The sequence below is a fragment of the Carassius auratus genome, unplaced genomic scaffold (genome assembly GCF_003368295.1).
Source record: "Carassius auratus strain Wakin unplaced genomic scaffold, ASM336829v1 scaf_tig00214588, whole genome shotgun sequence".
Classification (NCBI taxonomy): Eukaryota; Metazoa; Chordata; class Actinopteri; order Cypriniformes; family Cyprinidae; genus Carassius; species Carassius auratus.
In genome coordinates this window covers 91,463-117,609 of record NW_020527725.1, presented here as the reverse complement: position 1 = coordinate 117,609, position 26,147 = coordinate 91,463, and the positions used below count along the sequence as shown (strand labels likewise).

The 26,147-nt window shown below is 37.5% G+C and overlaps 4 protein-coding genes across 5 annotated transcripts; 2 read left to right on the top strand and 2 right to left on the bottom strand.

Moving 5' to 3' along the window:
• Window positions 1–92: 92 nt before the first annotated feature.
• Window positions 93–5,107, top strand: LOC113092436 (solute carrier family 46 member 3). Its single transcript, XM_074559900.1, is given in 8 exon segments — window positions 93–513; window positions 628–868; window positions 1,891–2,544; window positions 2,767–2,904; window positions 2,906–3,014; window positions 3,109–3,192; window positions 3,406–3,562; window positions 4,912–5,107. Coding segments are annotated over 8 exon segments (1,842 nt in total). The 5' UTR covers window positions 93–154; the 3' UTR covers window positions 5,012–5,107.
• A 149-nt stretch (window positions 5,108–5,256) lies between these two features.
• On the bottom strand, window positions 5,257–9,333 carry LOC113092438 (erythrocyte band 7 integral membrane protein-like). The gene is made up of 7 exons (XM_026258031.1): window positions 9,187–9,333; window positions 7,272–7,375; window positions 6,832–6,904; window positions 6,520–6,602; window positions 5,946–6,149; window positions 5,718–5,852; window positions 5,257–5,608 (listed from the first exon to the last, which is right to left on the bottom strand). The coding sequence occupies exons 1-7, from the start codon at window positions 9,233–9,235 to the stop codon at window positions 5,420–5,422; spliced, it is 837 nt and encodes a 278-aa protein (XP_026113816.1). The 5' UTR covers window positions 9,236–9,333; the 3' UTR covers window positions 5,257–5,419.
• Window positions 9,334–10,275: 942 nt separating this feature from the next.
• LOC113092435 (proline and serine-rich protein 1-like) lies at window positions 10,276–17,328 on the bottom strand. Of its 2 annotated transcripts, XM_026258027.1 has the most exons (12): window positions 16,761–17,328; window positions 16,557–16,622; window positions 16,408–16,476; window positions 16,229–16,323; window positions 16,041–16,134; window positions 15,822–15,932; window positions 15,637–15,720; window positions 15,453–15,531; window positions 15,176–15,268; window positions 12,762–14,196; window positions 11,417–11,564; window positions 10,276–11,254 (listed from the first exon to the last, which is right to left on the bottom strand). In XM_026258027.1, the coding sequence occupies exons 1-12, from the start codon at window positions 16,803–16,805 to the stop codon at window positions 11,129–11,131; spliced, it is 2,445 nt and encodes an 814-aa protein (XP_026113812.1). In that variant the 5' UTR covers window positions 16,806–17,328; the 3' UTR covers window positions 10,276–11,128. The 2 variants fall into 2 exon arrangements, with proteins under 2 accessions (XP_026113812.1, XP_026113814.1); XM_026258029.1 differs by lacking the exon at window positions 15,176–15,268 and having other exon boundaries at window positions 16,761–17,327.
• A 251-nt stretch (window positions 17,329–17,579) lies between these two features.
• Window positions 17,580–26,138, top strand: LOC113092437 (vacuolar protein-sorting-associated protein 36). Its single transcript, XM_026258030.1, has 14 exons — window positions 17,580–17,675; window positions 17,929–17,997; window positions 18,122–18,192; window positions 18,294–18,408; window positions 18,626–18,715; window positions 19,970–20,056; window positions 20,377–20,409; window positions 20,489–20,566; window positions 21,734–21,868; window positions 22,014–22,079; window positions 23,143–23,207; window positions 24,385–24,469; window positions 25,318–25,394; window positions 25,483–26,138. Exons 1-14 carry the CDS (start codon window positions 17,580–17,582, stop codon window positions 25,562–25,564), a joined length of 1,149 nt encoding a protein of 382 aa, XP_026113815.1. The 3' UTR covers window positions 25,565–26,138.
• The last annotated feature ends 9 nt before the right edge of the window (window positions 26,139–26,147 follow it).

The window sequence follows — 26,147 nt, the reverse complement described above, 5'->3', positions numbered from 1 at the left end:
AGTTTGAGAACATTATTTAAGAGCAGGTAACTATGAATTAACATTTAAGTAACTTTACTGGAAGAAAGTTTTTTCAGAGAGAACCTGTTAGTCGAAGGCGATGTGTTTGAAGAACAGAATTCTTCTGTAATTTCAATTCACTTGCTGTGAATAAATGCCACTGGTTTGGTATTTTATCAAACACAGTGACATTCTAACTGGCCAAATGCATTTTGCACCTCTTGTACTTATTCCAGCTCTCCTCCTTGCTCGTTTCCACTTCTTCCTTCTTTCTGCTACACAAACACTCTTACGTGTTCGGAGGGTGTGTGTTCCTTTGAGGATCTGTAGTCTTGACAAACAAACGCGAGGAGTGGAAGTCTCAGTCTTCCAGGCTCTAAGTCCCAAATGGATAATCAGATCGGATAAACAGATCTTTCTCTTCACCGTGCCCTGTGACATTTTGAGTGGATTTGAAGAAAGGAAAAAAAAATGCTTTAAATATGGAACGATTTCTCTTATCATAACTTGCAGGTAAGAATCACCAAGTCCATCTATAGCTGTAAACCAAGAGATTTTCATTATATATTCATAATACATGATCAGTTTCCTCTCTTACTGTTTTATTTTTGGTTTCCATTGGTTTAGTGGCTGTTTTCTCACGCATCTCTCCCGGTATTTTTGCCGGTGTCGAGCAGGAAGTGGGATGGGCCGTGTGCTTTTGATCGAGCCGGCAGTTGGCCTGTATGCGTTTGCCATGTTTATGATCTACCCTCTTCTGCAGCAGTATGTGTACCGTAGGCTGTGGTTTGAGCTGAGTGGCACGACTTACCCTGCTGAGAGTCTGTCTCACTGCTCAAACAACCACAGCTATGTCACCATTCACCAGGTCAGAGCCTTTAGCTGCTTCACTCATGGCCACCTCTGACTCAAAATCTTCTTCTGTTTCTATGTGAAGCCATTTATCACATGCGTTTTGTAGATCTGTGTGATGGTGTGTGACACAACACAACATATTAGCCACTTTTAACTTTGAATCTATAACTTCAAAAGGTATACAAATGAAAAAGAATTGGATTGTTTCTGATGAATAATAATAGTAATTACAATAACTATGTAACAACTAGGTACTAACCCTGAACCTACCCCTAAACCTAACCCTACCCCAATTTAGTTACCTTGTGTTACCAGAACTTTCTTAGATAAATACACTGTAAGTTCACTATAAGTACATGTTAGTACACGTATTGTAAAATAAAGTGCAACCCTTTTCTGTTATGATGAAAGACAGCTGTTAAGGACAGTAATTATTTGTTTTTGTTAATAAGATTTAATATGTACCAATTGAACTTCTTATTGAACTTCCCAATTGAGTTCCTAGAAAAGACACTGTAAATTGCTGATCATATAGGAGAAATAAAACATCTGGACATAATCAATAAAACTATTAAAAACATTTTTTGAAAAAAAATCTAATTAAACAAAATGCCTTGGCAACTAACTGAAATAAGTTTATGCTGAATACTAATAAATTACAACAATAAACATTTTTTATATTTTTGAACAAGATAAATACTATGAAAATAACATTTGTAACATTTAAAAATGCCAGCAAATGAAACAGCTCAGAGAAAGACATATTAAAAAGCTGAAATAGATTGAGGGCGCGCAGAGGCTAAACAGTTTGCTTTGTCAGCTAAAGTTTACATTGATGATGGTCATATTTCAATAAAAGAGTTCTGCAGAACCGGTTATATTTGCTTTAGTTGAGCTCATGTTTTGTACTTGTTTCTGTTTGAGGTCCTTGTGTGTGTAAGAAAATTCCTTTTCACTTCACAAGCTGCCTGTCTTTTGAGATATTTGAATTAGCAGTGTCTTATTTTCATGTTCTCTTTCCCTCTCCTCTCTCAGGCAGTGCAGAAGGAGACCTCAATTTTCCTCTTCAAGAGTGAACTGTGCTTTCTCATTCCCAGCCTCATTTCCGCGTTGCTCCTGGTCTCATACAGTGATTACTGCGGGCGTAAAGTTGCCATCGTTCCTCCTCTGGTGGGCGACACTCTGTTCGCCCTCTGCTATGTTTTGGTCAGTAGATTCTCCTTCAGTCTCAATTACTTGTTAGCTGCCTCCTTCCTCTCGGGCCTGATGGGTGGCCCCACCACTCTGATCGGCGGATGTTTCGCCTATGTGGCCGACCTCTGCGGAGAAGATCTAGAAGGACAGAAGACTGTCCGAATGGCTCGGCTGGACATGATTTTAGGGGTTTTGACTGGCTTAGCTTCTCTGTGCACTGGATTCTACATCAAAGCTGCCGGCTTCACCTGGCCCTTCCTCACCGCGGCCTTTCTGCATCTGGTAAACCTCTTCTATGTGCTGGTGGTCTTGAAGGAGTCCCTGGTTCTTCCAAATCCCAGTTTGCCTTCATCTGGGGCTTCTGAAGCCCCTCGACTGAGCCAGTCTCAGGCTCTTACTGTGCGTCTGCAGGGCGTCTACCTGCTCTTTGCGGCCTCGAAGCGGAGAAGGAACATTGTGCTGTTGCTCATGCTGGCTGCTTTTGCCTTTTTCAGGGTGATTATGATCATCCTGGCATTATTCACATGCTCCATCTGTTTGTGGTACATCAGAAGTCACAGTGAAGTGCTTTTTAGTGGCACCAAACGGAAAGACACATTTAAGAAATAATGGATGCTTCCAAACAAGTTATATTGACAATATTGAAAATATTTCTACTTCAATTAAGCGCTCCTCTTTTGAATGTTCTCTTCTTTATCATTACTGTGTCCCTCACAGGTAGCCCTGCAGGGTGGCATGTCCATCTTCATCTTATATGAGCTGAACACTCCTCTGTGTTGGAGTGAGGTGTTTGTGGGTTATGGCTCGGCTCTCTCCACTGCCATCTATCTGGTGAGTTTCGCCGGTGTGACGCTGCTTGTCCCGCTATCTGCCTGACGCCTACATCATCCTCCTGGGGCTGATGTCTGTTGCAGCCGGCCTCATCATGGCAGCGTTTGCGAAGTCTACCCTGCTCATGTTCCTGGGTAAGACTGCGTTTGGCCATTTATGGAGTTTCTAACGGGTGGCTGGATGGTCTATTTTCAGGTGGAACAATTGTGTATGTTTTATTTTTTGCAGTGAGGTTGCCTTTGCTGCTATCCATCATGCCAACTCCTGTCTTACGATCCATGATGTCCAAAATAGTGTCTGGGTCTGAGCAAGGTAAAAAAATCACGGTAGAATAGAATAGAATAGAATAGAATAGAATAGAATAGAATAGACTTTAATTTAAATTGTATTTGTTACAGTTTATTGTTCATTCCCAGCAGGCAAATCCAGACGTTCCCAAAAAAAATAGAACATTCCCAATTCACTTGAACTCTGAATTATTGATGACTGTAAGGTTGTTCCTTGTGGCTGTGTGTTTGTATACAGGTGCCATGTTTGCGTGTGTAGCCTTTGTGGAGATGCTGAGTGTTGGTGTCGCATTTACAATGTTCAGCAGCATCTATGCAGCTACACTGTCCTGGTTCTCCGGGTTTAGTTTCCTGCTGGCTGCAGGCCTAACTCTCATACCAGCTACCCTGATCTGGTAAGTAGACCACCCCTAGACCTATATTCCTAAACTGCATCCATTTTACTTGTGAAAACATCTGGTTTTATTAAAGGAAAAGTTTAGGCAAAATCATAAATTCTGTGAATTTTTTGTTCCAAATTCAAATGCTTTTGTTTTTTTCTGTAGAACATAAATGTAGAAATCTGAAGAATTAATACATACTGTAGCTACTGACATACAATGGCAATTCACTTAAGCTGTACAAAAAGTGTTTTTTTGTCTATTTAAAATAATCAGTTTCCTTTACTTCAGGACTATTTTTCATTTAAGTTGCTCCCTTTTGAAAAGTCTGACGAGCCAATAGCATTCGAGTAAGGACTGTGAAGGAGCAGTTCATTGGTTGACCAAGCATACTATTAATAACACACACACACACACGTGTTTGTTTTTGTGAAAAGTGGGGACATCCCATAGGCGTAATGGTTTTTATACTGTACAAACTGTATGTTCTATCGCCATTCACCAACCCTACACCTAACCCTAACCCTCACAGGAAACTTTGTGCATTTTTACTTTCTCAAAAAAACTCATTCTGAATGATTTATAAGCGTGGGTTACATAACATGGGTTACATAAGTCACCCTCTCCTTGTAATACCTGTGTCATACCCATGTCATTATACAGAGATGTGTCCTGATATGTCACAAAAACAAGAGCACACATGCACACAGAAAACAAAAAAAAAAACAATTTTTATCCCCCACCCACCATGAATTAGTAAAAGTAAGGGATTACTCTCAGTTTTTCTGCAATTTAATCATTATTTCTGATGTAATTACATTAAATAGTGTATGGACTATAGAACAATTCTGTATAGAACAATATAACATGTTGAAATGTATGTTTTTAATATTACTGTCTCAATTTTGAATAATTTGATTTGATAACTTATTTAATTATATATTATTTATCTGAAATAATTAAAAGAGCAGTTTCATATCTATCCCTGTATTGTTCAGCTGGTCGAGGTTAAGAAAGTATTTATTAATTTGTAATGCAACACATTTTAGAGAGAGTAGGTCTTATTAGTACAGTAATCTAATTACACTGTTGAAAATGAGTAATTACTCTTTTAGAGTAATTTAATCAACTCTATTCCCTGAACAAATCAGTGAATGATTTTTAGTTACTTGCAAAAAAGTAGTCCACATGACCTGTGCACTATATATCAAGCTTTCTGTAGTAGTAACTAAATGCAAATCAAATTTTAATTTTAAGTGTTAATAATTCAGTGTTGCTATTATTATTATTATTATTATTTTATTTAAAATTTTGTCACAGATGAAATTTCAAATGTAACACATGGACACATTCTTCCCCCTTAGTGTTATTCTTTGTCTCCGTCTGGATGTGTATGAGGAATCCATCATACTGACAGAAGAGATGATGGAGAACCACCCAGGAATCTTAGAACTACCACCATAACATGGACAGACACCGGGAGCTCATTTCCTCTAACTTTTGGCACAATAGTGTCCTCTAGTGGGACGTTAGAAAACACTTGTGTGAACAGAGGAGAGGTGAAAAATCTGGAACCAAGAACTTTGATGATTGTAGATGTTCTTAGTTTCTTTTTGGGATCAGAATGAATAGCTGTTTAAGGTTAGATGAAGAACAGCTGGAAGACACGTGGGTGAAAATGACTTTAAATGTTTAAAAAAATATAAAATCAGTTTTTATTGCAGTTTATTTAACTTCATGCATACACTGTATATATAATTGGCATTTGAAAGTTGTTACATGTTGATATATGTTCTAAAATATGATATTGATATTGTATTTTTTTTAATAAATCATTTGTAAACCCGTGTAAACTTTGGGAATACTCAGCGATCATTTCTTTATGAAGGGGCTTATGATGTCCATGGGTAGAGGGAAGATGACGGTAGAGTTCTTCTCACCCGCGATGGTGCAGAGTGTTTGGAGGTATCTGAGCTGAAGGGCGGATGGAGACTCGGAGATCACAAGAGACGCCTCCTTCAGAGCCCTGGATGCATTCATCTCACCCTCTGCTGCAATGACCTGTTTCATCACAAACCATTCTGTTAGGGTGTGGCATCACACAGTTGTTCATTAAATTAGCAGTAAATTACATTTGCATATATTAGTAATGTGTGGCAGTATTACTCACCTTCGCTCTGGCCTCACGGGCCGCCTCCGCCTCGGCTGCCATCGCTCTCTGCAGTTGCAGTGGCAGTTTAACATCTTTAATCTCCACCCGCTCCACCTTGATTCCCCATGATTCTGTGGCTTCATCTAGAGTCATCTGCAGCAGGGAGGAGAATCATAGGACAAACGTTCAGCTACTTGAATCAGACAATTCAAGCGACAACATTATACCTGGCATTATCACACTCACTTGCATACTTTGGGAGATGCCTTCTCGGTCAGAAAGGACCTCAGACAGGTTCTTGGTGCCCAGGACGTTCCTCAAGGTGGTCTGGGCCAGTAGACGAGTGGAGTAATCTGCATCAGTCACGTTTGCCACCGAGGCAACAGGGTCATTTACACGGAAGTACACAACACCATCCACAGAAATTGTCACTGAGTCTTTGGTCAAGATCTAAATGCAAAAAAAAAAAAAAAAAAATGTGGCCACTTAGTAAATGCCATGAGTAAATACTAATTGCGAGTCTTAAATAGATGAATTTATGCACATTTTATATTAAACATCAGACTACAGTTTACTGACAATCTTATGCAAAATCTCAGTATACAGTATATACGTGGCACAAATAAGAGCACTGTTTATTTTTATTCCGAATTCAGACTCAAACTTCACAAGAAACAAGTTTTTATGACCGAGTCATTGAATCATTCAAGGAAAAGATTTGTTCGAAAGAGTAGTTGATACTGCATTGCCATTATTGCTTGTTAAATGTAAGTTACTCGATATTAACTTCTCGTTCATTTAGTATTTATTTTTAGTTTACCTCCTGGGGAGGGATGTTAAATGAGATGGTTCGAAGATCCACTTTGACAAAAGTGTCCGTGCAGGGGAGGATGAAGAAGATTCCTAGACACAGGTAACATTTTAGAATTATATTTGTTATCTGTGTCATGCATCATTGATTAGTTATTTGAACTAAACTCCATGTTCAGGAGTTGAGCTAGCAGGTCACATTATTGTTTTAAGAACAAGTTATGTTAATCTCCTTAGCCTTCAGTATTTGTTTAACGTGATCTACTGAATCGAAGATCTTAGAGACTGGCAGTATACTCAAGAACTGAACATTGTTGTTTACCTGGTCCTTTGCCTTTTCGGGCTGTTATCCGCCCCAGTCTAAATATGACGGCACGCTCATACTCTTTCACAATCTATAAAACAGTAAACAAACATATAAAGTGGGTTATAAAACATTTGAACAACAACTGCGGGTGTAAAACATTCCTGATGTAACTTCCTGTTAAAGTGCAAGACTTAACTAAAGTATTTAGTTATCAAATTTTGTTTTAATTATTATTATAAATAGCTATAGTCAAATGAATACGTGACCAATTTGAATAAATGCAAAATATAAAAAAAAAATGTTGTATATTTTTTTTTGTATATTTAAAAAACAAAAATAAAATGAATCCAAAATAGTAATAAAAATCATACTAAAATAACATGGGTCCAAGAGAGCGTAGTAATAGTATTTTTCAACATGACAAAATGTTTTGTTTGTCCTGTTGTGGTTTGTACCTTAATGCTTACGAAAATGCTGATTGGAAATAACAAGATGGAGAAAAATGCAGAGGTAATCACAAGGAACCACCCAAAGCAGCCCAGACTCCCATTATTTTCACCTGCAGTCACAAAAAATGGTAGCACATGACTAACATGAAGATAAATAGGACAAATTGTTCAAGAACACCTTGCTAATTACATGTTTTATTCAGTGCATACTGAATTTGATTTGATGCTTCACATGGAAGTTATACTAATAAAGGCTATAGCCTTATGGAAGAACGGAACCATGCAGTTTCAGGACTTTCCCCACATCCTAGTTTAAAGGGGTCATATGCTGTGATTTCAAGTTTTCCTTCCTCTTTGGAGTGTTACAAGATTGTGCAACTGTGTGTATCAGGCAAAAGCAACAACACTGTATTTGACCTTCCGAAAGTAGATGTATTTAGGATTCTTTAGGATTACGCAAGTTAAAACAGAACAGGAACGCATTTTATGGACAACTGTTTCATGAACCTAGGAGAGGAGGTCATTCTAACTTTGCCACGACAACCTGACCCTTCTGAATCAGCTACTGAAAGTATGTTTTTTTTATCAGTTTAAGTATTTGCTATTGAATGTTTAAATGTGGAGTTTTTGCACACTGTGTGTGTTGTGTGTGTGTCTGTGTGTGTGTGTGTGTGTGTGTGTGTGTGTGTGTGTGTGTGTGTGAGAGAGAGAGAGAGAGAGAGAGAGAGAGACAGGGTCACACAGTGGAGTCAGCTGTCTTAACCGTCCGTGGCTTGTGTACTGCAAACATATACGAGCTTCATCACTGTATCTGTCACGCCACTCTGTTCTTCATCCGCGCTTGAACTGATGGTAAAACTATGGACATTATTAACTGTCTTTACATTTATTGTGAAAGGTTGAGCTCAGGATTATGGAAAGGGACATTATATTTCTGACAAGGGCTTGCGGTGTTCGGCCAATCACAATGCACTGGGTCAGTTGGCCAATCAGAACAGACAGCGCTTGTCAGAAGGAGGGACTTTGTAAAAAAATACACATTTGAGACATAGACAACCTACAATAATGTAACCACATCTTATTTTTTACCCCAACCCTTAATAAAACACTTTACACCAGAAATTCAATTACAGGATCAGCAGTAGCTCAGATAAACGTCTCATCAGGCCATCTTCATCATAAATCAGCTCTAGGTGGTCTTTTATGAGTGGGTGGGTGGTGAACACCTAATGCTAATTTTTCCACACACATACACTACACACCAAACAATTTTAAACCAAGGCCATATTTATGTTACATCATGCTACATTTTACTTATAAAGTTATGATTTGTTTTATAATCTGATGTGATTATTGAAATCAGCATGGACTTTTGTGAATCTTTTTTTGTGAATCCAACATCATGATTTCAGTACAAAATTATTAAATACATTTAATTACATAAAAAGGGGTAAAGTGTTCTGTGACTGTCACCATTTCTTTTTCACCATTTTAGCTTTTTTGAGGTTCCTTTAAATAGTCCAGCAGTTACTTTACTGTTAGATTATTTGACACAACATAAACTTAATTAACCTTTCATGTCTGTTCCTGGTGATTATATCTAAACAGTTTCTGACTAGGAATAATATAAATAACACAAACAGCTATTTGACTTCATATATGTACTGCATATTTCATTCTTCCTCTTTCCTCATGCAAGCACAATTGTGTGTTGGTGTGGGAAATTGACTGCTTTGCAAACCGAACACTAATGCAAATGACAAACTGATGATAGTTAAAGAATACAACCTCAATCAATCTCAACAATCTCACACTGTAGTAGTTTTAGATAAGACAATTACTATATATTCTCAGTACATTACTTGTTAAAGTCCAATGCTCATAGACAAAAGAGAGAGAGGAAAAAAAGAGCTCATCTTACTGATAAGATTCTGCTTGCTCTGGGTTCCTCGCTCCATATTAGACTCCATTTCTATGTGGGTTTATTGCTACACGAGATGTGTAGAAGATGGTGCTGGCTTTGTGGCTGACTGAGGGAGATATTTGTACTGCAAAAGCACTTCCCATGAAGGGTGTGGCCTTGTCTACAATGCAATTAGAAGATCTTTACAGACCCTAATGGACTTATGAAACCATACACTGTGCAATATGAGCCTGATGTTTGTTAATCAAGCTTTCTCTGAAACATCAGCTGTGTCTGCTTTTGACCAAGATACTTTATTCTTCAGCTATCAAGCAAGTGTGCTTTTCCCTATCAGGATTTGAATGCCTTTTCCAACATTTTTTTCTCGTTTTACTCTTAGTAAAACTAATAAACCATTTAAGTGATTAATAAAATAGTATAACATTTTTTAGTTATTTCAACTTTGTATATCAGTAAAGCATGATTATCTAAAGAAATCAAACGTTGCTGCTAAACTATGGGGGTTTTTGAGGCTAAATGTTATTTATTAATATTTCTAATCCTTTTATAACTATATTTACTATATAAATATTTTGTATTACCTATATCTAATGAGGAATTTCATCCATCGCTTACATGCAGGAACTCATAGGTAGCATTGCAAACACCAGGTAAGTGATCGAAGGGTCAAGTGGAAACTAGTAATGGCAGGAGTCTCATGGTGTGGAAAAGATTAAAATAATTATTTCAATCCCACTGTGCGACCAAAAGTATAAGCAGGGTAAATCAACATAAAAAAATCATCCATTTTCAACTTTTTCAGTTCTCTGAAAAAGTTCACCAGCAAAGACCACAAAAGTTAATTTGCCAAACCAATTGCAATAAACTAATTTCAATAATCTTTAATATTTAATCTGGTATTACTGGAATTCCGGCAGCAAATCATTTTGAACTTGTTTTGGTTTGTCTGTAGTGTCTGCTTACATTGCATGTATCTCAATTTAGAAAGGTGTTGTGGGTTTAGTGGTCATTCTGGAAAGTCCTGAACAGGTGAAGGGTAAAGTGACATACCTACTGCTATGAATAACGACAAACAACAAAAAAAAATCTAAGAAAAGAACTTTTATTTCATGATGCTGTTCGAACATACTAGACTAAACCTACCATATTCTTTATTATATTTTATAACATATAATGAAAACAAATGTGAGTACTGTAGACTCTAGGATCTACATTGTATACATGTAAAATTCATGGTCCTGACCTTAATATCACCAAAATTGCACAAGAGTGTAAAATACATAACACTATAGTCACTTAGGAGTTGCAAAGTAAAATAATAATAGTAATTAAAAAAAAACAGAACAGCTACAGTACAGATATAAAAAACACCTAACTTACCCATTCTCAAAGGGTATTTACATGTACAGCATTTGACAGACATTTGTAAAAAAGGTCCATTAACTCACTACTTTCATGATACAGGGAAAAACAGTTTAGTAAAATTTAGACACCCGCACTGTTCACATTTACTCTAATGGTGTATTAAAATTCATTTTAGCATTCATTCTTTTTTTAATTATGATGCTTAAACAGAGTTAAGCCCTAATTACTTCTACAAACCCCCCCAAAAAATAATAATAATACTAAAGAACAGTATTCATTTAATTCAAATACAGTCCAGCCTTCAAAAGTCAATCAAAATTATGTTAAAATTACTAGTGCAGTGTGCTAAACCACAAGCTCATCTTGATTTGAAACTTGTATCTTCTAAAGGAAATTATTGGAGAGTAGTTTCCACATTAGTTTCTGAATTTTACCCATAATTGTGTTATGACAATTATGACACCTTTTTCCATGCAGAGCACCACAGTCCACAATGTTCGTCATTGTTTATGCACGCTTCACACAAAATGTCACGTAGTTTTCGATATGCCTGGACTCTGTAACTCACAATGAGTTACTGCCAGCCCAGTTGTGGATGCAGGCCTGGCTGCAAAGGAAAGCTCGAGCCTGCGGCTGCGGGGTAGTTAGTGAATCCATTTGGCTGAGGAGGGTAACTGTCTAGCGCTGATGCAGAGTGAGCCTGCAATCACACAAAACAAAACATACATTAACATTTGCATAGAATAGAGAAAATTATTTTTTAAATCTTGCTGGTAATCATAATAGCAGGCACAGAAATAATTTCCAGTAGCCCTTTAATGATCAAATAAAGAGCCAGAGACTCCAATTAATATATAGTTACCTGCAAAAGAGCAGACTGCATGGCGGAGTTGTGAAGACCAGAGAGGGAAGCAGGAGATGCTGTTGCGGAGAAGCTGGGCATCCCTGGGGGGAAAGACAGCAACCCTGGAAAAGCTGCACCTCCAGGGGCCTGGAGACTACCAGTTAGCCTAATTAACACATTAAGCAGCATTGCATTAGCCTATTAATAATTCAATTCTAATGATCATCTTACTAACACAAATAGATTGCACTTATGTAGTTTCACAATTATCTGTAAAACTAAATTCAAAGGAAGTGTGCTACCTGAAAAGCTATAACACATATGTGCTCACCACTTCTTGAGAGCAATAATTCACTTGTTCCATATGTTGCTGACAGAATTGGTATCTAAACTTCAAGTTAATTAGCCAAATGACCCTAAAATATTTTTGTGGCTATATATATTCGAGGAACACATATCATAGAAGGTAAAACATATACTTTGCAGAACATGTCAACTAGAAAGTGTTTGACATTACCAGTTCAAGAACCCAGTGACCTGTATTGCTACCTGCGATCTACATCGGCCTTCTAAGGCAGCATCCTGAGACCGAACTTCAAAAGTTACTTTATACTCATTTGTTTCCTATAAATTTTCCCATTACCGTGTTGCTAAGCTTTCAGTACGATACTTGAATACACATAAAATACATAACACACAAGCAGTGGATAAAACAGTCCATTTGTGATTAGGCTGGAATGTATTTATATACTTTTCAATATTGAATGAAATATATACATATAATCATCTTAAAATAATTAAGCATAATTAAACTTCCTTCATTTTAGAGAAGCCCGCTAGCTAAATAGGCAGCTCAATTGGTTTTGTAAATGATTTTTCCATTTGATCGACAATGCAGATGATCCATATTAGTTCAGCACAGAGGGGCTCAATTCCGTTCCCAGTGGTCTACCTTCCAGCAAAGATCTTCAGGAGCACTTGATAATTACAGACAGATGATTTGATCTATGCAGTTAGGTAGATATCCAGGAACAGGATTAGACACCCCTGGTTTAGCACTTTCTGCTTATTTCAAATAATCCTAAATCAGGGGTAGCCAACCCTGCTCCTAGAGGGCTACTGTCTGGCAGGTGTTTTTTTTAAACACACCTGAATCAGCTAATCAATTCTTAATAAGCTGTAATCAGGATTACTTGAAAATAACAGGCAGATTTATTGGAGCAGGGTTGGAATTGGAGTCTGTCCTCTAGGAACAGGGTTTGGTAGCCCAGCCCTAAATCAACCCTAGAATAGTATTCAAACCTCTCTACCTAATACTTTATAAAGTTGTGCAACTTAATTAAACAGAAGAAAATAAAATTACCCAGCCTGGCCAACAAGGGCGGGGTTGAAGTTAGAGCTGAATGCAGAGGCGAATCCAGGAAGCACAGGAGAAGAGGAGGAGATTCCTGCTGCAGCAGCTGCTGCGACTGCTGCTGCCTGGAGAGGTGCAACGGTGGCTACTGAGGAAGAGGCTCCTGGAAGCCCCATCAAGGAGGACAGCACCGGACTACCTGATGCAGTGTGCCCTGAGCCTCCAAAACCTTGGAAGGCAGGGTTTGGGCCGGAAGGAAGACCCGGGAACACGGAGGGAGCTGTGGTCAATCCCAGGCCAAAGGGGGAGGGCGAGGGAGCACTAGAGTGAGCCAGGCCAGAGTATACAGATGAGACTGGAGGAGTAGAAGTGGATGAGGTGGAAATGGAGGACTGGGCTCCAGAGAAAGGAGACACTGGAAAATGTGGAGAAGGGCTGCTTCCAGACTGAGAGCCCAGAACCGAGGAAAGACTGTGTAGTGCAGATACACCAGCAGTGCTGGGCAAAGAAGACTGTGGTGAGGCAGCACCATGAGCCATGCCAAGGGGTCGGGCAAGAACAGCAGAGTTTGGAATAACTAGAGAGCTAAGAGAAGGAGTGCTAGAGCGGGAGGGACCTTTAAAAGCAGAAGGGACTGGACTGTTGCTTCCACTACCTCCACCTTGGCGGGCCATGGAGCTAGCATGTTGGTCCATAAACAAAGCTCCAGCAGGGCTACTCATGGCTGTCTGAGAGGTCAGTCCAGGAGAGGGTTTAGGACTAGGACTGGACGCCACTGGTAATCCACCAACACCTTGCATGCTTGGAGTAGAGCGTCCAGGAGTGAGGGAGGACATCCCTGAGGGTGTGTAACTACGGATAACTGAATGTGACTGGGTAGAGGGAGTGACAGGGAGCGAAAGTGCTGACTGGGAATCTGAGGAGGGTGGGTACCCCTTCTTTGAGTGTAATCCCATAGCTCCATGAGGAGTCAAGGGATCATCAGTTGCCCTGGGAGTAGATGCGAGTCCACCAGTAGGTGTTTCTGAGCGGGGAGCACTGTGGAAGGGAGAAGGAGGGACGCTTGCACTTGGCCCAGGTGTTCCACAGGGTGTTCCAGATGGGGTATGACTTCTGATGACTGAAGGGGTGTTTCGACCAGAAGGGGGCATGCCAGCGAACGGAGAAGGAACTGGCGTGGTGTGACCTCTAGAGTTTGAGGCAACTAGGGGAGAGCCAGCTGGGACAGGAGGCCCTTTGATTACTGAGGGCGAGGGGGCAGGAGTAGGGGAGGGGGTAACAGGGTTCTGGGATGGGACCATGCCAGGAAAAACTGGAGTGATTGGTGTGGTAGGCTGAGGCTGGGAGGTGGCAGGAGTGGATGCGGTGGAATTTTGAGGAGAAATAGCAGGTGTGCCAGAGATGTTGGAGATTGGATTTAGTTGCCCAACAGGTCGGCTGTAACCTGAAAATATGAAACAATCAGCACAATTAAATATTAGAAGGAAGAAAGTCCTATGAAATGAAGACAAAGGTACCACATGACTAAGTTTATTAGTGTTTGATTTGAAAGATGCATTAGAAAGCCGGAGAGAATTCAGGATATCTCCCAACCCACTAGCTGCACCATAAGAAACACAATGCAGCAGAGCAAGCAGTCATGCTGAAAACATGGACTGACAATATACAACATGTCATAGTGCCCCTTTGAGTTAAAATGAATTAGGGAAAGTTGTTGCAACCCTATACTAATTAATTTTCTGGGTTCAATAAAAAAAACCAACTTGTCAAATTTAACGGATGTTAAATTTAGGCATATTACTGAGTCAAGTCTAAAATATTAGTCTCACCACAAAGATTTAAGAAATTGTGATTTTTGCACATGCGCTCTCAAACTTGAAACTGTGTGGTTTACTTCTATTGCAAGTGCCTTAAATAAAGTGTTTGCCTGACAAAGGTCTTTGACTAAAACGCTGCTGGTTTTAACTTCTTGAAATAAAGGGAGCATAACAGTGTGCAGATCCTTTTTCTATTTTTTTATTCATCCTTTGATCTTGCACCTGGTCAAGACTTTTTTTTTGATGTGCGTATTTTGATTTTTCTTTAAGTGCCTTAAAGTAACAATTTTTTTCCCAGAACATTACTTTCATGAATGGGTTCCGAAAAATCTAAAATGCTGTTTAGTGAGCATGGCAAGTGTTCAATACGCATGCTAAAATCTGTGCTCTCTATAAGCATTTTATGGCATATGGAAATTACCATATTAATTATGTTAGATCAGTAAAGAAACCCCAGAGAGAGTGTTAAGCACGATCAAACTGCATGCTATAGGTGCTGGAGGCAGATTTAGAGCATGCCATGTTGAGGTAGCGTCTAGAGACAGCATTGCTGTCACAGCTGTTAAGGCAGCACACAGCGCTAGCAACAGCAACTATACGTTGTACCTGCCAAATTGGGAGTGGCTCGGTAGGGTGGGGGTGGCACACTGGCAGTGATGACCCCACCCAATGACACCAGACCTGCATTGTTGTATGCACCTGGGCAGCATCCGGAGAAAAAGGTAAGAACATTCTGCAACCAGTCCCCCAAATTAACTTCAATATTGCCTACAGACATATTGCTGGCATATGCATAGTCTACTATTTTTGTACACTAGGGAGATTATTACTCATTCAATTTATTCTTGGTCATTCTTTTTCTAATATGAAAAAAGGGTCTTACTTGGAGCGATAGTTGCATGTGGCCTACATGGTGGGATGGGGTATGGCACAGGTCTGTGTGGATTGTACGTTGATGGTGACTTACGGAAAAAGAAAAATGGATGTAATAAGAAATCCTTAGCCGCTTAAAAAATATTCCAAGAACAAATATGTTTGTTCAATAACACCAGTCCATTAAAACATACTGGTTTGCTTGGTCCAAGAATGCGTGCAGCAATCCCCTTTCCATCCAGGTTTGTATCGTCTCCATCCTTTTTGGCAGGAATTCTCTATAAAGTTCCAATAAAAGCCACAATTAATTTTAAAGAGCTGAATGAAACAATATGCATTTAAAGGGTATTTAACAGATTTATTACATGAAGGAACTTACAGGGAATGTTCCAGTGACCTGGCTGGGTTTGCCTTTGGGGTAAGGGTTGCCTGGGATCATCCCACAGGATGAAATCATAGCTACTGGAGCTTTACATCCCACCTTACACACCTCAACAATTACAGACATGTACTGCAATTAAATCCTCATTCATTCAGCATAGTCTACACTTGGCCATAGCATACAGTTTGCAAATTCACATGAAAGTCTAAGTTTTACCTGCTCTAGGATTTTTCTTGCACACCGCTTCTCAGCGAGGTGAGTACGGAACGCATCATCCACAGGGCGGAAATTTTGGGCATCAGAAATATTTCTGTAAAGTATATATTACATATTGCATTGCTGCATGATATTTAATTTGTTTGGATATTTGTTGATGTACATCATTTCTGTAGTGTGTAACTTACAGAGCTATGAGTTCCAGTACAATAATTCTGTCCTTTGAGAATGTGAAACAATTAAGGATGTTTGCAGCCTTTGTTGTAGGAATTGCAACCATTTTCTGCAGGCAAAACCATGTGATGTAGTTAAATAAAGTCATTTAGCTCAACTAAAAAATAAAATAAATAAGAAGCAGAATTCTTACATGTTGCAAGGCTTTGACTGCCTTTATCTGTGGCTCTGCCCAGGAGAAGTATTTCAGAATGTCAATCACCTGAGGAAGGACGTTTTACATGTAAGCAGATGTAAGAAACTGTGGAATTACAGTTTTCTACTCTTGCTAGTTCAACATACCTGTTCACTGGAGAAATACCCATGAACCTGCTCTATAGCTTTGATACGTTGATCTGTCAAAACACACTTCAGAACAAACAAAAATGACAGTATTCACGTTATTCTCTGTTGCATATTCAATAATCATAATCACCCAAACAGACCAAAACTGCCTCTTTCCAGGAAAGGCAACCTAAACCTACGTAAATATAACTAATCCAATACCTTTCTAATTTCGTCCAATACGATATCAAAGGATTTCTTGTCCATCTTCTCTGCCGATGTTCCGATCACTGTGTTGATTACCAATTCCTCCTACAGCATCTCACTGACAACCCTTCATTTACCTGCTGGTGCTTAACGCAGTAACCCTGTTATACTTATTCACAGCATCAATGTAAGAATTTATCAACTTTTTGGATATGATTTATCCTTTTAGTGAACCAAGAATCATTTCGGAGAGGTTCAGCATGTATTAAGGAAGAGCGGCGGTCTCTTTAAGTTCAGGCTGGCATGACGTGAGGAACAATAATAGTCCAATGCTAAATCACACACTGCTCAAATGCACCATTCTTCACATACATGCAAGTCTTTTATCATGTTTGCACATTTACATGTTTCGCTGAAATGATTGAAGGTCATTGTCCACGCGCTAGTTTTGATAATTTTGATATATCGTCGCTGTTCGTTGGGGTTTACCTTGAACAGTAAGGTTTAGCAGAGATGCTAAAGGATGCAGTTCGTGTGCGACTTCCTTTGTCAAGACCCCGGCATGAAAGAGTCTGTTTCCAAATACGCCTCAAGAGCAGTTGACACTATGTTTTATTTAATATTAAACAAATATTATTATTATTATTATGGTTTATTCATATGGATTTTTATACCACACGTTAAAAGCAAAGCGGAGAGTGAAGTTTTGTTGGGATTGGAGTGTTTTTCAAACAGGCGCATTACCGGACACTTAGGCGGAAGTAAACAGCTGAAGCTACATGTAATATATTCTCTAGTTCTGTTATTCACTTTTGGTTTATTACATTGATAAACATGGACAGGTTTGTTTGGACAAATGGGCTACTTGAGATGGACGAAACGTTAGTAATTCAGCAAAGAGGAGTGAGACTTTACGATGGGGAAGACAAGGTATTTTTTTCCCAAAGATAGTTTGGATTCTACTGAAAGTTTTGACATGACAGCCATGTGGAAGATACTGACCTGACAATGATGTAAACATTACAGCTAAGCATTTATATTTTGGATGGTCGTTTTCATGTGCTGTTAGAAATACATTTTAGAATCGGGAATTGGGTTTTACCAAATGCAATGATAGGATATGCAGTACTTGAATAGACAGTGTATAATAATGCTCCATTTAATACTGTTTCCTCATTGACAGGCTAAACTTGATGTGGGAGTTGTTCTACTCAGCACCCATCGCCTTCTCTGGAGAGACCAGAAAAATAATGTATATTTTTACTGCTCTTACATTATGTCCATTTTTTAAACCTTATGTCAGATTTATTTTTATTTTTTTACACTTTTAAGCTTTAAATGAAGAACAATGTCTGAAATCTCTCATTACTCTGTAGGAATGCTGTATATGCATACCCTTGTCACAAGTCATATTCTTTGAGGAGCAAGCAGCAGGCATTGGAAAGAGGTGACTGCGCTTTAACATCAGTGTGCGATTAATGCATCTGACTTGTGTAGCATGGCATAATAATATTGGAAATTATGAACCGTTACCTTTCCAACCTGCAGTGCCAAGATTGTCATTCACCTGCATCCTGTCCCGGAAAATAAGGAGCCGGGCCCCTACCAGCAGAGCAAGTACTCTTATATAAAGCTGTCCTTCAAAGAACATGGGCAGATTGAGGTCAGTAACTTAAGGAGTAATGTCACCAAAATATTTCAGCTGATGATGATGCATAGATTAATTCTGCTTCCGCACGTACATGGAGCTTATTACTCCACTAACTCTGGCTTACATTTTGAAGTGTGCACTATAAGCAGTCATGACATTTTCGAAAGGAACGGAGCAGAAGTGATAGAAAGCTGTAAGTAAGGTAACTTGTGCTGTGTGTGGCGTGTAGTTTTACAGACGTCTAACTGAAGAGATGACTCAGAAGCGATGGGAGAATACACCTGTCTCACAGCCCATCCCCACAGGAGTAGGAACCAAGGTCAGCTTAAACTCAGACTTTGAATGATGCATTAACAACTGGGTTTTGTTTCGATATTTCTATTAATTTCATAGTTATTTTATAATAATAATAATAATAGTAACATTTTTTAAAAATATATTTATGTAATTAATAGTTTGGGATACATTATATAAAAAATGCAAATAAAATGGCTTAGGTTATCATATCTAATGTTATTTTAGTATATTTTAGTTGGTTATTTTATCATAGTATAAATATATATTTTTAGTTTATGATTTAAAAATATTTATTAATATTTTGATTACATTTTATTATCATACGTTTAAGTTTAATTTTAAATTAAGTTTGTTTTAAGTCTGTACTTTTGACATTTTAATTTGTTTCATTTTAATATTTCTATTTAGCTTTCATTTTTTATTAAATCAGCATTTTATATCTGTATTAGTTTTGGCAATGTAATAAAATATTTTTTACTGAAATATGTAAAATAAAATATTTCTAAAAATGATTACTTCAATTTATTTACATCAGTTAGTTGCCAAAACAACTTTTCTGTTTATATATTTTTTCATTTAAAGTTGTTCATCAAATATTTTTATTTTATTTTATTTCAGTTACTGAAAAATGTTTTAAGATTTTTTGTTTTAACTTACTGTAGCTATATATTTTTAAATAGTAAATATTATTTTGTGAATAACTGAATAATGCAAGAATTATTTTTATTTATTTATTTTCCAATTAGTGGCATGATTTATATATATATATATATATATATATATATATATATATATAAATTTGCATAACTACCAGATACATTTTTTTCAGCTGTTCTTAATTGGAAAAACTGGCCCCTGATCAGTTTCCTACTCTAGGGATCTGTTTACACTTTGAATCTTTGTGAATTGCCTTTTAATTCAGTTTTGAATGAATAATTATGCAGTATTTATTACATCCATGTGGTGCGTAATGTTGTTTGCCACTTGTCATTTGTGACATAAAGCTGTTCAAATACTTGAAAAAATGTTGTTTTACTTTGGATATGTGGATTTATTATACATAATAGTTAGCTTGCAACATTTGTATTGCCTTTTTTTTTTTTTTTTTTTTTTTTTAAGAACAGGCCGTGGCCCTGAAGCAGTAACCCCTGGGCAAACCCTTTCCTTCCTGTTCCTTTGTGATTTGTTTGCCTGTTTTTGAATTATTGTTTGTGCGCGTGCATGTTCAACAAAGAATGTGGCTCATTTTTTTCTCTTGCTTTCTGTGCTTCTGTAGGCAGGAAGAACACGTGCAGTGGGGATTGTGGGTATTGAACGGAAGCTGGAAGAGAAGAGAAAAGAGACAGATAAAAACATTTCTGAGGTAAGACAGAGAAACAGATTGACAGGTAGTCATATCTGACACACAGCACAGGAATCCCAGCTTGAGATAATCAGGAAAGCTGTGGGCCACAATCAGGCAGTGAGGGGCCCCTGATGTTGAAAGCAAGCGGGACCCTGTTTTTAATGCTAGATGACCTCATAGCTCTGATTAACTTCCTGGCACAGCTATAGTGAAAGAGAAAAATAGCACATAAAATAGGCACACCCAGTGATTTACAGGTGATTTCAGCACTTGATAAAGAGGTGTTTTGTATCTCATTTCTTTCATGTTTCTATTGTAACATCTCTCTTTTCTTTCAGGCCTTTGAGGATCTCAGTAAACTGATGGAAAAGGTCAGTCATTCAGTAGGTTGGTGGGTCGTCCTGTTATCATGCACCGTACAGCCATGGTCAATTTTATCTTTTCCTGCAGGCCAAAGAGATGGTGGAGGTCTCCAAATCCATTGCCAACAAAATCAAAGACAAACAGGGTGACATCACAGAAGATGAGGTGAGCTTTAAGACCCTGAAGCACTAGTGTTTTATCACGTAACTAGCCGAGATATTTGACATTAGCCAATAATTAATTTGGGGCAGTACGATTATTATTTTTTTTTTTTATGTTTCTGAAAAATGTGTATTATGTTCAGCAAGGCTGCAATTATTTGGTATCAAAAATACTTTAAAAATACGGTACTATTTTGAAATATTATTACAATTGTAAAACTTTTTTCTATTTGAGTATATTTTAAAATGCAAGTTTTCAGCATCTTTACTCCAGTCTTCAGTTTCACATGATGTTTTAGAAATCATTCTAATACGCTAAATTTTTCAGGAGATATTTCATATTATTATTATTATTAGACATTTTTATAACAGTTGTGCTGATTAATATTTTTGTAGAAATGTGATAAAGTTTTTCAGGGTTCTTTCATAAAGAGAAAGTTCCAAAGAAGAGCATTTATTTGAAATAAAAACAAATTTTAAACCGTTTAAAAGTCTTTATCAATGCATCCTTGCTGAAAAAAAAAAAAAAAAAAGTAACTGACCCCAGACATGTAAACACTGGTTCCTACACATATGTAGTTGTAAGAAGAGATACAAACCTTTCCTCCTCAAACTCTATTACTGCTGTGATCCTGCTGAAGTTAACAGCCTTTCTTAGATTACATGTAGATAACAGATGTAGTGTTATACAGCAGCTATCTGTTTTGTTTTTTATTTGGTCTCCATATGCACATACATGCTTCTAAAAGGTTAGATATCAGTCCTTCTCTCTTCAGTAAAATAATACATTTGATTATCTATGTGTGGAGGGTCTATAATTCCAAAGCATGGCAAACATTAGCAGTGACATAAATAGAACCTAGAATTGAGCTGAAAAGAACTCAGGATTGACATCCACCGTGCTTCTCAAGTGCATCATTGCATCCAAATAGACATAAATATTTATTGCACAGAAAATCACTAGTTATTACAGAAGACCACACGAGGAAAAACTTTGATACATCTAAAAATGAGTAGATAAGTAGTTTTGTTTCATCTGTAGGAATGTTATGTTAATGTTAAAACTGGAATTATTATATATATATATATATTTTATAATTATTATTATTATTATATGTAGTGTAGAGCTGCAATTAAATTTGTTAAGTTTGTTTTCTTTGCCATACAAAAGACTATCCGCTTCAAGTCTTATTTGCTGAGTATGGGTATAGCCAACCCAGTGACCAGAGAGACACATGGCTCAGGCACACAATACCACATCCAACTCGCCAGACAGCTGGGAGACATACTGCAGGCCCCACTGGAGGTAATAAACTGTGGGTTTTTCTTATGCTTACCAAACGGATTTCCATGGCCACCTGCATACATAAATGATATGATATTGTTAGGTTGGCTTACTCTTCCTTCCTTACTCTTCATCTGCTGTTCTATGTTATTCTTTCTCTTTATAGGAGCGTGGAGGAATGATGGCCCTCACTGAAGTGTACTGTTTGGTGAACCGAGCCCGTGGAATGGAGGTAAGATGGACACATGGGTACAGTATGTCTTGCTATTGAGTTAATCGGATCAGATCCTGATCTTCTTCCCAGAAGCATTAAGAGTGAAGCTGATGATGGCAGAGTAGAGAGTGTGATGGCATTGGTTTAGTTTGCATCTAGCAGAATGTTGTCACATTTAGTATAACTAGCCCTCAGGTTCATCTCATCATTTAAAATTATATATATTAAAATGTTTATGAAATGTAATAAAATGGATTATTGATGTTTAAAAACTTTTGTCTGACAAATAAAGGTCATATGAAAGATCATTTGATCAAGGTTTGACAGTAAGGTTAGTAAGGTTCTAAAATGTCATTTTGTGTGACTCCCCAAAACCTAATGATATTTATGTGTGTATATATATTTTTTTAAATAAACTAAAAACAATTTATAATAAGTTTTAAGTTCTACATTGTAAGTTTTATATTACTATATAGTTTAAAATGTATTTATAATAATTAATGTTATGAAATGAGTAATGTAATTTGTTACTATGATGCAAAGCTGAATTTTCAGCATCATTACTCCAGTCTTCAGTGTCACATGATCCTTCAGAAATTGCTCTAATGTGCTGATTTCCTGCTCAAGAAACATTTATTATTATCAGTGTTGAAAACAGTTGTGCTGCTAAATCATTTTTGTGGAAACCATCATACATTTATTTAATGAATATAAAGTTCTTAAGTTCTTCTAAATTTCTTTACTGGCACTTTTGATCAACTGAATTATTGAAACTATTGCTAAATAGAAGTATTAATTTCTTTAAAAAAGAATCATAATGACATCTAAAAACTTTTTTTTTTAATGATTAAGATGTGGACACATTCAAAGTGTAATGAAAATATGTTTTGTAAGGAAAAGTACTTTTTAGGGTCATTTCTTTGAAATATACATATTTATTTACATTTTACATTTAGCAGACGTTTTTATCCAAAGTGACCTACAGTGCATTCAGGCTATACTTATATTTTTGTATTAATTGAAACATTCTGGATGGATGTTTTCAAGTCGTATAATCTGTCTCTCGCTAATTTCTTCTCAGCTTCTCTCTCCTGAGGACTTAGTCAATGCCTGCAAGATGTTTGAATCACTGAAGCTTCCTCTACGGTAAGGGTGTGAACATTTATATTTGTGTGTGTGCGTTTGCGTGAGTAAAAGTGAGCAAATGGGGATGTGGACTGTGTAAGCCAGTCTTTGTAGGCCAAAGCAGGTCAGTGTGGGATCGGTCAGCCATTTCCTGGCAAACTTCCTGTTTTCAGGACCCATGTCCGCCCTCTGTCTGTTGGCTGCATTTTCCACCTTTCAAAAGAAAACAACAATTTGACTCACAAACCACAATTAGGTTGCATACAGTTAGATTACAAAGCAATGTTTTCTTCTTGTGTTCTTAAAGGGATAGTTCACCCAGAAATGAAAATTACCACATTATGTATTCACCTCACGCCATCCTAGGTGTATATGACTTTCTTCTTTCAGACAAATACAATCAGAGTTATAGTAAAAACATGTCCTGGCTCCTCCAAGTTTTAAAATGGCACACGGTGGTTAATAAAGGCCTTCTGAACAGAATGGATGCATTTGTTTATATTTAAAACCTTATCAATCTGTAGTTTTCCGCCAACTGTTGTTGCGAGTAGATGAGACAGTGGCATTCAGCGTTTGACGTAGGCGTAGCATAAGCTCCGGTGAAAAAGTGATGAACATGGATGCACACAGTAGAGAGCAAAACAAAACACTGGTCATGAATTAAGAAGATATGAGGATTTGTAAAGAAAAATGTCAGAGGATTTGAAGAGGAGACTATGACTTTGAAAGGAGACTTTGCTAAACAAAGGAAACTTTGCATCCTTTGATACTGTAAACAAAACTTGGTTATCATGAAAGTAGCATATATTCCCACATCACATGTCATCCGCTGGAACACGACTCTCTCATGAACACACGCACAACAGCTAGAGGAATCTAGAGATTAAGGTTTATAAAGTTTTAAATATGGATATATTAGCATTTATTAACCACCTGGAGCCATGTGAAGCACTTTTTATGATAGATGGACACAGTTTATTTTGCTTCAAAATCTCAACCACCATTCACTTCTATTATAAAGCTTGAAAGAGCCAGGACATATTTTAATATAACTCCGATTGTATTCTTCGGAAAGAAGAAAGTCATATACATCTAGGATGGCTTGAGGGTGAATAAATCATGGGTTAATTTTCATTTTTGGGTGAACTTTCCCGTTAAGTAACCAACAGAATTAACATATATGTTCTTTCCCTGTCAGGTTGCGAGTATTTGACAGCGGCGTTATGGTGGTTCAGCTCCAGTCCCACAGTGAAGAGGAAATGATTGCCTCCGCTCTAGATAACGTGAGTGTCGTGCCATCTTTTTCCCTCATCTGTGAGATCACTTATGTGGCCGTTCAAACATCATGCAGAAACTTCCTGTCATGTTTAATTACGGGTTCATAGAGTGGAAATTGGATTAGACATATAACCACAAACTTGTACTGCCAATTTCTTCCTCTTCTATTAAATGGTTGAGGCTAGAAGAGTGAGAGAAGTTTCCGGTTTCATTCTAGAAATTACATGAATTGAACCAACTTCAAAGTCTTTTTGGACAAGACACAGCTAGCAGATGTGATTGGGGGTGGTGTGTTAGGTCACAGAGCTGGAAGGAGAGGCGTATCAGATTATTTCCATCCCTGAAGAGTAAAGGAGAGATCAATTGACATGGGATGGCATTTATTTCTCTATTCATATTGGATCAGCCGTTAATTTTGTTATATAGGTGAATCTGGTGAAATCTGCTACAGCGAAAGCTGTAATGAAAATATACACTACTTGAAGCAGCGCAACCCAGAGAAAAGCTATGAAATTAAGATAAAAGGCTATTGGAAATAATTTAATACACATTCATGGACAAATATATATTAAAACTAAGTCAGTGATTCTGATAGAGTTTAGGCTGGCCCTGACGGCCCACCTCTGCTTAATTGTCATAATTAATAAAAAAAATAATTTTGTCAAGTTTTCCCTTTCAATTTTAGTGTGAGACATGCATTGTATAAATGCACTGTGACACATTTACCTTAATCTCAACATAGTGTTGTTTATATTTTTTTTAGCTTTGGCAATTCCCCCACAACACAGAGCAGTGCTTTTGGTGGGCATCCATCTGGTTTAATTGAGGTTTCCTTCTCTTTTTCCTCTCCCAGGTGTCCGATAAAGGCTCCCTCACAGCCGAAGAGTTTGCCAAGCTGTTGGGACTGTCAGTTCTGCTTTCTAAAGAAAGGTACAGGAGACAGCCTTTTCCTTATTTCATCAATAATTCATCCCTCAAGTGCCTTCTCACTATTTTGATGTATCGCTCTCTTTTACAGATTGTTATTAGCTGAAAAAATGGGTCACTTGTGCCGAGACGATTCAGTAGAAGGTCTGCGTTTTTATCCCAACCTGTTCTGACGCATGATGCCGATATGTTATCAAACCCAGCTGGGTCTTAGCTCCTGTTGGCCCACGGATCCCTCTCAGAACTGATAACGTTTTAGTGGGCACCTACTTTTTCACTGTATTTGTCAATAGGGTCTTTCATAAATGTTGGTTAAGGTACTTGCGTACATTACCACATCATTTTTGTTTTGTTTCTGTGCTTAACATGCTTAGTGATTTCCACAGCCTTTAATGAAATGGAGATGACAGAAATGTTCATGAGGACGCAGAGGACAGTTTTCTTGTTTAAATCAGTTATGTTGATATTTTGACTCCAGCGCATGTTTAATGCATAAACATATGTGTGCATTACATATGCATCAAACTGTTGTGTAAACACATGAGAAAGAATGTAAGGAAAATGTTATTAAAACTAAAAAAAAGACAAAATAACCAGAAAATCATCAAAATAATTCAGTGACACTCTTAATGAAAGCAATTTACATTTCCCCTTATGGAAGCATAAATTCTTCCACACTTAATTTGGACCATTGTGTGAAAATAATATATCTAAAAAAATAATAAATAAAAAAACATTTTTCTTTCATTTGTTCAT